The following is a 12,644-nucleotide window of genomic DNA, read 5'->3' as shown; positions in this document are numbered from 1 at the left end:
TTGGTCGAATTATCGTCGAATATATTTCTCAGCCGGAATGTGATGCACCTGGTCAGAGGCATAATTCATAATGTACGAAAATAACTGATGACGCTTTACACCCAAACCGGCGTGAACAGGCCAGCCATCGTATTTTACTCTATTTAACGGAAGACGAAGTAAAAAAACAAGGTTTCAAGATTAAGATAGTCGAACAAGCAGGCACGTCGCTAAAGAGACTGCTACAAAGATCCGACCCCCTAAGACATACGTCGTGTGACAGAGAAGATTGCTTGGTGTGCACGGGAGGGGATGGGAAGAACGCCTGTGACACGAATAATGTCACATACGAGATAGAGTGTGAAAAATGTGGAGATATATATGTAGGAGAAACCGCCAGAAATGCATATACTCGTGGAAAAGAACATCTAAAACTCCTGGAGGGGAGAAAAGAAGGATCGGTGCTGTGGAGACACTGCAGAGAGAAACACGAAGAAGAAAGACAAGTATTTAATATGAAAGTTACGGGATCATACAGAAATGACTCGATGACAAGGCAGATCGCAGAAGCCGTGAGAATGAAAAATGTTCCACCTGAACGGCTAATGAATAATAAAACGGAATGGAATTACTTTAAAATCCCAAGGGTCGTAGTAGACAAAGACTGACCCCACCTTTTTAGCTGTTGGGTTTTAGAATAATCTTCAGGGGCACCCAACGAATCTGTTCCTCACATTATCTGTTCCCCAGAGGAATCTTGCTGGCTGGCAAAAATACAGGTGTTTCGATGAGCTGGCTGGGAAATTTTGTTATTGATAGAGGTTTTGCCTGGGAATTACTGACTTTTTCTAGCATTTCAACCCGAGCTGGCTGTAGAAACTCTGAAGACTGAGGACGACTAAAAAAATAAAAAATAAAAAAATAAAAATAAAAAGAACCCCTTCCCTCTCCCAGAGAGTAGTCACAAACATACGACGGCTGGTCAGAGTGATTGCGCTTCCGGAAAAAACCTATTTTGTCCCGGTTTTGCCGCTTTTGTTCGGTCGTTTTGGATCGAGGGATTTGAAAGCGCGCGGAATTCCTTGCTGGGAAATAAATTTGATCAGCTGGCTGGGAAACCAACCAATTTTATCTAGCTGGCTGGGAAATTTCTTGTGTGTCTTGCTGGGAAAAAGGAACAGATAATGTTTTCCCAGCAACACTGAAAAACACCTGAAAATGCCTTAATAACATTTATTTTCATTACTAACTGGGGTATAATAATACATTTTACAACAAATTGGTCGTTGGGTGCCCCTGAATCTTTTTAACAAAGGCATTGAAGAGGCTCGACATAGAGCGAAATTAATCTGCCAAAACCTTTTTTAATACTTCTTCTTTTTACCGAAGTTTTAAAGAACATTTTAAAAGCAATTTTAGAAGATCTTCACAGGAGCCAAGAGTTTGAAGTGTCGAAGAGATAAACACAAGGTTAAAACATGGTTTCGATTTTACTCGTCAATGGGGGATATTTTATCCGTCTTCTTAAGACAGATAAAGCGTGTTAGACGAATTTAATTTAACAGACGAATTGAACTGCTTTTAGACGTCGCTTTATCGTCGAATATGTTTTAAAGTAGGACCTGGAATTAAATTCATCTGAATTAAATGTGACGATAGCGTGGCATATAAACTAGGCCTTAATGTTGGGAACTTAACCAGTTGAAATCTAACTACTTGAAAGTTGTGTTTTCTAAAGAAAATCAAAATCCGATTTTAAATCCTAAAATGGAATTCGAAGCGAAAAAATCTATAGACAGGAAAATACTTTCAATGATTTCCGAATCGGGTATTATGTTGGCTTTTTTTTTTGAACAGCTGTCCATAGCTGCCAATAGACCTCATTCACGATGACCGCCATGTTGGATTTGCTATTATCATGCAAATTAGCTACACACTTTTGAGGGGGCAAAAAACACAATTTCGAGAGGTTATAACGAACACCTTAGCCACACAGATGATTTGTTTCACGTTCATTTAATGTTTATCACCTCAACAGTAAAATACAATCATTACACAAGTTACTTCAACGTTTTTTTCAGTGAAAAACGAGTAGATAACGAAGTAGAAAGTCCAAATGTCAAAGGCAATCAAAAGATATAACATTTGTATAAAAAGTACTTAATTCTAAATACTAAAATGGACTTTTTTCAATGTTATTTCAATATTTCGATGACCCGATTTTCCGCAATTTGCTTTATTTTCAATGTTTCCCCCCATCATAACACATCGCTAATTTGCATGACAATTTGAAAACCAACATGGTGCCTATCGTGAATAAGGCCTACTAACCGGGGAAAATGGTTGTGCGCATGCGTGATTTGTTGCCCACCGGGTTCGTGTTATGGTTTGTTATATGTTTCCATAGACAATAAAAAATAATTCCCTTCTTTGCATACTTAATGATGCAGTAATAAAGGTACTTAGTCTAAGTGGTAGAAATTATGAAATATGAAATAAAATTACTTAAGACTATTTTACAAGGCAAACATTTCATTTTAGATAGATCATTTCTTATTTTACACAGCCAAAGAAATGGCATAAATAATGCTGCAATTTCAAAGTAAACTAGACGTTCCGTAAGCGTACACTGGGTTGCCTGAGGTACGAGCAGCGTTCTAGGCAATTTTTTCAAGTCAGGGGTCATTAAAAAGACTATTTAAGGGGTCACCCAGAAGTCATACCAGCAGAGGCCCTTTGGCTCACACGTTCATACGGCGAAACAGATCCTCTTCTGAGGTTAAAAACCTGGCTACCGGCCTACTTATCAATCATTTGTCAAAAATAAGAAATTCCTGTTATCTTTAGAAACAATAGACACGCATTGCTCACGTGTGGTAGTGAAGTAACAAAGCCATTTATTCCATATTGTCAACTGAGCTGCGTGTTGTCTTCCGGGAGATTCAAGTTGTCTTTGCGTAATATGTAGCTTTAACAGTGCACGATATTGTTTTGGTATTCTATATCATTGTAGTGCCATGGTAGAAGTCTTGGGTAAATAGCCTCCTGAGAAGACATCTGGTTACTATCAAAGTACTGAACCCAGAAAGATTGCAGAAAATATAAGGGTATCGAGAAACATTGGCTTCTGGGTTGACATGTTGATCATTTTCAAGTTACCTCACAACTTCTTTTCACCACAAATTTAAGCGTGCACTGTGAGCATCTGACAGCTTTGTAACTGTAACGGGATAGGGCCGTTGCCTCAATTCTAAAGTCATTCCTAAAGGTTTTCGCTCAAACTTTCATGCGTCTACATTCTCTCACTCGAACCAATATCTTCACCAAATTCGATGCGCGCAAAATTTTTTTTCTCGTAATATTATGAGCCTTTTTGATTTAACACCAAGTCCAAGTTTTTGTTTTGTGTTAATTATGAATCTAGCAGTCTGCCGCCATTTTAATTTGGAATTTCTCCATAAGGTATCTCATCCAACGCTTTAACCACTTGATGGTCACAATCACCATTGTTTTTTTCCATCTCATAGCAAATGTCGTGGTAAGCTGCTATCTCATCTACTTTGTTATAAGATTGCACATACCATTTATTAACCTCGACGGTGTTTTATCATATTCTAATTGTTCGTGTAAAGGATTGTAAGGACCCATATATTTGTATATATTTGCCTGGAGTATAACCTGCTTTAGGTCTTGGTAATTTACCAATAGCTTTATGTATATCAAATCCTTTACCAAACACTGGCTTATGAGTATCTTTGTAATACCAAACATTATCAGGCATTAAAACACTATTTCACCTTCTTCTTGTTTTTTTCGTTTTTGGATTTTATCTCCAGGCAAAACGATAGTCTTTAGGCTTATATATACCTGTCCAAGTTTGTTTGGAAATAATGCCATGGTGAGTTCCAAAAGCACTTTTGAAAATATCTCCAGACCAATATCGATCAAAAACGTACTTTGTACTAGGCAATATTTTTCCTGCAATGCCAAATATGTTTTTAGCAGTTCCAATAGGGTCGTCAAAGATCCCTTTTCCAATTGCCCGTCCTTAAGACAGGCTAATTAGTTTCAGTGCTTTTTAACAAATCAAGTCTCTATTTCAGTTCCACCACGCACTACGCAACATGACCAAAAAGACCATTAGGTCTATTTTTGCGGATTAGGCCGAGCACCAGTAACTATAATGATACGTTATACCAACAACCTAATACAAGATCTAAGTATTAAAGGCATAAAACAGAGGCAGAGCTGAGCAACAGTTTACACAGATACTACTGTCAGACGGAGGCCAGAAAAAACCTGCAGCAAAAAACCCTGTGGGGAAAAAAGACGGCAGGAAATCTGGGTAGGAACCATGGCTCTAGCTCTAAATAGCCCATCCTACGAGGCTGCAAAATCCAAACGAATCTACCCGCGTTTACTAAAATATCGAAGGTCAAACGAGGTGTCGGCCTAGATTGACTATCCCACGTGATACACATTTCTTATTTATTCCTCTCTGGCAACCCGTAATGCACCTCGACTTGACTATTTCCAGTCACCACTGCTCCAGCACCGTAGAAATATTTCATTTCCGGCTAATTCGTATACACTCAAACGCCATAAATTCCATATTTCAGCTCCACCACGCAGCACGCAACATGAGCAAAAAACCATTAGGTTCTTTTTTGGCGGATTAGGCCGAGCACCAGTAACTATAACGATACGTTATACCAACAACCTAGAAGAAAAAGTATAGGGTTTGATGAGCAGAGAAAACGAACTAAAGCCCCAAAGACTTCGAGACTGAAAGTCGTGCAGAGATGCCGTCCTTGATAAAACCATTCTAAGCTGCGACACTCTTCCATCTACCATGTCGCTAGAAAAGCCTATCACTAACCCCACTGTTGGCGGCCCTAGAGGCTCCACCTGACCAAAAGGAGTGAGTCCCATAAACAGAGGGATCCGGAACTACATTCCGTAGGCTTTTGGCTAACTGATCCCTAAACGTTGTATAGGAAATAGGCTTATTCTTTTGAGTCAACTTGTAGGAGGACTTAGTTTTAACCAATGGTTGGAAAATAAATTCACTGGAGTGGGGGTCAATATCTAATTTTCGAAGGTAGGTTTTCAATAAGAAAACCGGGCAGACGCTACCCCCTGATTGCGCAATAACAACCTGGGCCCGGTTGTTCGAAAGCCGATTAGCTCAAGTCAGGATTAGCGTAATCTTTTGTTTCAAGTTTTTAACTTTTTGGTGAAAGTTTCTTTTGCTTATTTTTGTTTTTCAAGATTGACTTATTCTAATGTAAAGTGTTGCCGAATATCAGCGTTGAACAGCATTTAGGAGTAGAGAAATTAACTCCTCGGTTAATTTTTAATCTGGGATTAGCGTTAATCCGTTTTTGAATCGCCTTGTCGAAGCTGGTCGGTCTTACCTTTTTCTACTTGATAATCATAAACCCTGCATGGATTCCGAAATGAATGTGATTCATTCTGATATAAAGAACCTCCTAGGATCTAAAAAAACCTGCATAAGCTAAGACATGGTAAGATAATGGTTTGACACTGACTAGTTTTTTTTAAAGTTTCGTGCAAGACGTTTCGGCTGGTGCTTAAGCCTTCATCAGTTGCAATATAACTGTAGCACTCGCGATTCAAATAACAGCTCGTCGAGCGCGCGCTGATGAAAATACGCGTGCAGTTTCTTGAAAACTTAGCGCGAGACTTATGCGCATACCAGAGTCTTGTAGACCTTTGGGATGAGGATGTGGTCATTTCCAGACTGCAGATCCTTTATTGAGTACCAGGCTTCCAAGAAAAATCGCTTGTGGTAGTTAGCCTCAAGTCCAACAACTCTGACATTTCCAAAATCCATTTCGTGGTTGTTTTCGTGGACATGACAGGCGATCTTGGAGTCATGGTCAAACCGTGATAGCAACAGCCCTTTTGTGTTCTGTAATGCGAGTTTTGAGTGATCTTTCGGTTTGACCGTAGTATACAAAACGATCACTCAAAACTCGCATTACAGAGCACAAAAGAGCTGTTGTTATGTTTGATCATGACTCCAAGATCGTCTGCCATGTCCAAGAAAACAACCACGAAATGGATTTTGGAAGTGTTGGAGTTGTTGGACATGAGGCTAACTACCACAAGCGACTTTTCCTGGAAGGCTAAGAGAAAGACAAGCAATAAGAGTTTGCGATTCATTTTATTTACTTCTCACCCAACTTGTGAGGCGTTACGAACATTACAAATTACACATAGCTTATCTAGCACGCGAACGCAATGAGCCGGAGAAAGCAGCCGGCAGAAGGCAAGCCTTTAAATAGAGGAAAGCTTCCAAACACTAGAGTGTTTAAACTCGCTTACAAAAGAAGCGTAAAAAGGCCGAAGTGTCAAAAGACTTCGCCAAAAGTGGATTCCAAAGACCCTAACAAATATTAAATTGTGGACAACTGCCACCGTAAGCGGCGCAAAAACTCGAGAAAAGCTGCCTCTGTGGTTGCTTAAAATTCAGACGCAGGGCCACCATGCTAAATGACAAACCCTTTCAACCAAAAAACCAAAACGTTCTTCTTGGCTTTACCTTTGATAAAGAGATTCTTAAACTTGGGAAGTATCACCCAATCGCGCACAAAGGCTTTCCATTCCATTCTATCTTCACATAATAACAACCAGAAATATGATGATTTCCACATGGGAATGACAAGAGTACCAACAGCCTTACACGCTCCAGCATGTGCAATAACTCTACTAATTTGCGAGACCTGAGAATGAATCCAGTTATTTTCTCCGTGCCAGTTTTGGGTGAAAGCGTCTACAGCTTCCGTGCAAGGCTGGTAGAACCTGGAATTATTGTAACGCGAAACCTTAGCGTTATAGCTGCAGCGGCAAACCTATCCACTGTGTGGGGACCCCATTTACAGTCAAGCATGTGGAACACATCGTCATGTATGGTGTAATCGTCAAAATCGATGGTTCTACTCAAAAGATCAGCCTGATAATTAAAACTCCTAGGAATCCACTTTGTTTCAAGGGAAATACCATGACGGGCACAAACATTAAAATTAGAAAGCGCAAGTGACTGAAGGGTTCTGTAATCTTACTCCCAATGTGAACAATGCTGACCACACTAGTGCTGTCAGTAAACCAAGCAACGTTTTTGCCCTGAAGCTCGAGGGTGAAGGCAGATAGCGCTAAGTCTACGGTCCTAAGCTCCCTTAAAGTTGATCTTTTAGAACTTTCTGCCGGACTCCAATTTTGATGACAAATCTTGTGGTCATTATCAATGAAAGACCTACAGGCGTGATCGGATGCGTCAGAATAGACAAAGTTAACAGGCGGCTGCAAAGGTGCCCAAGGGGAATGGAAATTAAGGGAATCGACATTCTCGCCCTAAAATGCTAGTTCATCGCAAGCTTTCTTCGTCAATTCAACCCCAGAATTCCATGGCAGTCTCTGATTAACAACGGCATACATAGAATGACTTGGCCTACAACAGAGGCTAGCTCTCTAACTTTGACAAACTTACATCAACCTTGCGCATAAGCTTAATGCGACTCTCAGTAACCGAAATAAAACCTCGATCAGTATCAAATACAGTGCCGAGCCAAGTAATAAGTTGAACGGGCTCCCAAAGACATTTGTCTTCGTTAATTAGAAAACCATACCTATTCAAATCGGCGTGAACAATCAAGCTGTTAATTTTAGCCTTGACGAAACTAACGCCACCCCCTAAACCATCGTCAAGAAAAATAGCCATGGGAATTCCCTTACACCTCCATGAAGTCAAAACAGGCTTTAGTAATTTGGTGAATAAATACGGTGCTAATGACAAGCCAAAAGGTAAAACTGTGAACGGAAAGTATATAACTACATCATCACCAAAATCCCAGGAGAAGGCTAAATATTTCCCGTGCCCCGGAAAAATTTCGACCTGATTATTTCCAGACTTAAGATCGATCTTGAAAAATAAAACCTTTTAGAGAAGATCTGAATGGCTACAGAAACAGCAGAAAGGTCTTTACATCTAAACTTTCCTTTAAAGACGTGCAAATTGACATGCCTCAAATCAAGGATCAATGTCTTCTTGCCTGAAGATTGTACCGATGATCCAAAATCTCAACACGCTTAGTTCTTAACAAATCAAAAATAGCCTCTGAAACAAAAGAAGGATCGTTCAGCGCAGAAGTATTGTTGGAACTAGATTTGGGAGGCGGGAGAGCTACGAGTGGGATTTTATAACCATCACGTACAATTAACGCTTAAAATAAAACCTGGAGCGCCTAATTTTACCCACTCGTCATGACATAAAGCGAGACGACCACGCACCGAAGGAGTATTCGGTTGACCTGAGGTAAACCCATAATTTAACAGTGACTTTAATTCAACTACGACATCTAAATCATTTGAATGTGAAATTTCACCATGGCAATTGACACTTAGATCATTAGAAGCAAATATGGAATTGACAACACCTTCAACCTGTCCTTGATCGTCTTGATCGGCGGCTAGTCATTGAGCAAACTGAAACTTGGAAGAATTGAGAGGACACTGAGCCTTCCAATGTCCTGGCTTGTTACAAGCAAAACAGGGTCAAGGTTTGGTCAGAGTACTGGGATGAACAGGCTTCCTTGGCTTCTTCAATAGCGTCGCCGACTTTAAGATATATTGAACCTATATTGGTCCTCGTTTCCTTTTTTTCTTAAATCGATGCGGCTCGTCAAACATGAGTTTCTTAATCTCTCTGAGATGAGAGTCGGCTCTGTCCGCGTGAGGACGCTTTAGACTGTCAAAGAACTTTCCAACATCGATTAACGACTCGACAATTCTAACGACATTTTGAAATAGTTGAAACGATTGTTTACGCTTTTGTCTCCCATGTCAAATCTAGCATTATGTACGGTTTCTAATGTGCTTTTTCTTCGTTGACTTTCGATCAAATGATATAAATCCCAATAGTCGCATAAAACAGAATTTCTCTCTCCTTCATCGCCGGAAACCAATGGTTTACCACTTTTATTAAGGTAATCATCTACTTCCAATGGCATTTTCAGACCGAAAGAATCAAAGTATTCTGTATATTTCGGGTCAATATTTCTGTATGAAACCCAATGAGTGCCAGGTCCTATTACTGTATTCCAATTAATGATTCCAACTTCTTTTTTTTCATGATTCGTTTTGGGAGATCGACGGTCTCTTGATTAAATTGTTCGGAACTGAAAGTTTCTATTTTTGTCGGGCTTGAGGACCCTGGGTCCCAGTGATGCAGGGGCTCGGGACACTCCGCATAAATTTTTCCATGTGCTCGTGAGTTTATGTTGAATTCGTTGTGTCGCGTAGAAATTGTAATCCTTGTTGCGTTTGAAGAATAAATCGTTGAATACATGGTCCTTCGAATCGGAGAGATTCTGACAGATTTGGATAAATAGTTGGTCTTCGCATTTGGAGCGATTGGCGCTGTTACCTTGCACGACTACCTTGATGAATTTGTGAAAACTCAGGTGGACTATAAGAACATTGTGATCATTCAAGGTTAGTCGAAATGTCTGAAGAGTTGGAAGCTATTAAGAAGAAACGAAAGTTCTTGAGAAAGTCCGTAACGGACACTTTGAAGACTGTCGAAGAAGCGCTATCAGTGCAGGATAATCATGCTGTGATTCAGGTTTTGAAAGATAACATTGCTAGTAAATGGAGCGATTTACAAGATGTGCAAGCCACAATGTGTACTCTGTTAGAAGACGAAGAAATCGATACAGAGTGTAGCACTCATAATGACTATGAATTAGGTGTTATTGAATACATGTCTAAAATGACGAAGTATCTCACTGCACGAAAAAACGGATTTTTACCAAATTTGCACAGAGCAAATATAATACAAACATATATTTACTCTAGAGCAAACCTGTAGCAAACATGGTAAATGCCGCATTTGCTAATATATTCACACAGGTGTGAAAATATGGTGCAAATGTGGCATTTACCACGTTTGCTACAGGTTTGCTCTAGAGTAAACATATGTTTGCATTATATTTGCGTAGTGCAAATTTGGTGAAAATCCATTTTTTCGTGCAGTGATCTGGAATGTAAATCTGTCTCTGAGATGAAAACGGATAGTAGTGGAACCGTAACCCCGCAGTCATGCCCTCAGGTACAAGTTAAGCTACCGAAGATTGATCTGCCTACCTTTGATGGAAACGTTTTATGTTGGCAACCTTATTACCAGTCGATCAAGGTCTCCGTGGTTGATAATTCAGCCTTAGCAGAGGTACAGAAATTAGAATACTTGATAAGATCATTAAAGGGTCCAGCTGCCGAAGCAGTGAAGGGATTTGCAGTGGTACAAGAGAATTACCAGCCAGTTTTGGAAGCCCTGAAAGAAAGGTTTGGTAATCCAAGATTGATCCTCGATGCACAAATAAGATCCCTGATTCATTTACCGCGTTTGAACTCTGATGATGCATTGTCTATGCGTAAATTCTATGATCAAGTGGTTGGGCATGTTCGGTCTGTTGAATCCATGGGTGAGAAATTCAATTCTGAAACTTTAGCTCCGGTTCTTGTACCCCTAATTGTGGACAAGCTGCCAAAAAGAGTTGTTGAAAGGTGGGAACTTGAACTTGGTAATTGGAAAGCAAAAGAGGACTGTGTGAAAGTGAAAACATTGTTTGCTTTCTTAGAACATGTAGTACGAGCCAAAGAGTCTTCCCAGTCTCCCTCTCTGAAGTTTAAGGTCTCTGCAAAGGAAAACACTGCAAAGTGTGTAAGCCAGGTGAATTTCAAGTCTAGTTCACCATGAAGATCATCTACTTCTGCACTATGTGCTTCTATGCAAGTCAAACAGTGCTGTGTTTGTCGGAAGAATCACCACGTGTGGTCATGCGTTAATTTTCTGTCATTGGCAGTGAAAGATAGATTCAGGATGGCATTGTCCAAAGGTCTTTGTTTTCGTTGCTTAGAAGCTGGTCACGTGGCTCAAAGTTGTGAAAAACCACCATGTAAGCACTGTCGGGGTAAACACCATAGCCTCCTTCATGTGGATTCGGTCAGTTCTGGGTCTTCAGCGACACCACCCTCGTCACAAACGTCCCCGGAGAGAGCATCCTTATCTCAAGCTCCTCCTTTTACAGCAGCTTCACATGTAGTAGCAAGTTCAATGGTGTCTAGTGGTGGCGACAAAGTTATTCTTCAAACTGTGCCAGCTGTTATTTGTGGATCCCATGGTTGCTCGAAAGTTGTTCAATGTTTTCTTGATCCCGGTTCACAGACTTCATTTGTTAGACAAAGTATTGTGCCAGAGCTTGGCCTAGATGGAAAGAGTGTTAGAATTGCTGTGTCTGGATTTGGTGGAAAGTCAGACAAGGAGACGCTGCGAAAGAGAATTGCTTTTACTGTAGCACCTGTTGATAAGCCTGGAAAGCCGCAATGTATTGAAGCACTTACTGCGCCAGTTATTTGCCGTCCAGCTGAGGCTGTAGACATTCATCCAGAAAAATGGCTTCATCTTCAAGGCATAACATTTCCTGAAGAATTCCCCCGAGGTGAACGGGAGATTGATGTACTCATTGGCTTGGATTTTTATTATTCCTTTGTGACAAGAGACATTGTACGAGGAGGTTCCAATGAACCAGTTGCAGTTCGCACGTCACTAGGTTGGGTCTTCTCTGGACCAACAGGCGGTCATGGCCAAGAATGTACTGTGTCTATGAACATTCAAATTGGCATTGAGGAACAATTGAATGAAACACCTCAGAAATTCTGGAACTTGGAGTCTATTGGCATCAAACCTACTGAAAGTCCACCTTCTACTAACCCCAGTGAAGCCATGGTGTTAAAGAAGTTTAGGGACACATTAACATACAAAGATGGTCGATATGAAGTCTCCTTACCATGGAAGGAATATCAAGTAGTATTGAAAGATAACTACAAGCAAGCAGAAAATAGGCTGTGCAATCTAGAAAAGAAGCTGCTTCAAGAGCCAGCCAAAGCCAGGTCCTACAGGGAGGCGATTCTTAAGTACATCGACGATGGAGTCTCAGAAGAAGTACCTTGTGATCAAATTGCACCAACAGATGGGCGTCCTGTGTTCTATCTTCCACATCATGCAGTTATCAGAGAAGATAAGCAGACAACTAAGACAAGAGTTGTGTTTGATGCGTCTGCGAGAGATAGTAATGGTCTCTCTCTTAATAGCTGCTTAGAAGCCGGCCCTGTGTTGCAGCCTGATTTGGTTGGGATCCTCCTGCGCTTTCGAAAAGATCATATCGGTATCATGGGTGATGTAGAGAAGATGTTTTTGCGGGTCCGCTTAAGGAAGAAGATAGGGATTCACATCGGTACCTGTGGAGAGATTTGGATGCTGAAGTCACACTCAAGATTTACAGAATGACAAGGGTCACATTTGGAGTTATTTCAAGTCCGTTTCTTGCCATCTGTACTATTCAAGAGCATGTCAAAAGATGTGAAGAAACATTTCCTGAGGCATCACATGAAATCTTGAGGAACACTTACGTTGACGACTTTGCTTCAGGGAGAGATGGAGTAAGTGAAGCACTGAAATTGCAGCAAAGTACGAGTGAGCTTATGCAGCAAGCAGGTTTCAATTTGACAAAATGGTCTAGCAATTCGTTTGAGCTTATGAAAACCATACCTGAGAAGGATAGAGCATCACATGGTCTGATCAA

The 12,644-nt window shown here is 40.6% G+C and overlaps 3 protein-coding genes across 3 annotated transcripts in view; all 3 read left to right on the top strand.

Moving 5' to 3' along the window:
* The first annotated feature begins 9,505 nt into the window (after positions 1–9,505).
* Positions 9,506–10,759, top strand: LOC138034372 (uncharacterized). The gene is made up of 2 exons (XM_068881812.1): positions 9,506–9,780; positions 10,036–10,759. The coding sequence occupies exons 1-2, from the start codon at positions 9,506–9,508 to the stop codon at positions 10,757–10,759; spliced, it is 999 nt and encodes a 332-aa protein (XP_068737913.1).
* A 123-nt stretch (positions 10,760–10,882) lies between these two features.
* LOC138034356 (uncharacterized) lies at positions 10,883–12,349 on the top strand. The gene has a single exon (XM_068881811.1). The coding sequence runs from the start codon at positions 10,883–10,885 to the stop codon at positions 12,347–12,349; it is 1,467 nt and encodes a 488-aa protein (XP_068737912.1).
* Positions 12,346–12,644, top strand: part of LOC138034340 (uncharacterized) — a 2,379-nt gene continuing 2,080 nt past the window's right edge. The window contains exon 1 of the mRNA XM_068881810.1: positions 12,346–12,644. This exon is cut by the window's right edge and continues 291 nt beyond it. Within this exon, the coding sequence (XP_068737911.1) occupies positions 12,346–12,644 (299 nt within the window).

This window comes from Montipora capricornis, chromosome 2 (assembly GCF_036669925.1).
Source record: "Montipora capricornis isolate CH-2021 chromosome 2, ASM3666992v2, whole genome shotgun sequence".
In the NCBI taxonomy this organism is placed as follows: Eukaryota; Metazoa; Cnidaria; class Anthozoa; order Scleractinia; family Acroporidae; genus Montipora; species Montipora capricornis.
This window is presented reverse-complemented; position numbering and strand designations above follow the sequence as displayed.

What these genes read in the sequence shown, in the direction of transcription:
- LOC138034372 (XM_068881812.1), top strand. Translation starts at nt 9,506, where the DNA reads ATGTCTGAAGAGTTGGAAGCTATTAAGAAGAAACGAAAGTTCTTGAGA. An exon ending in TACATGTCTAAAATGACGAA is followed by an intron (nt 9,781 to 10,035) that starts GTATCTCACTGC and finishes TTTTTCGTGCAG; the next exon opens with TGATCTGGAATGTAAATCTG.
- LOC138034356 (XM_068881811.1), top strand. Translation starts at nt 10,883, where the DNA reads ATGGCATTGTCCAAAGGTCTTTGTTTTCGTTGCTTAGAAGCTGGTCAC.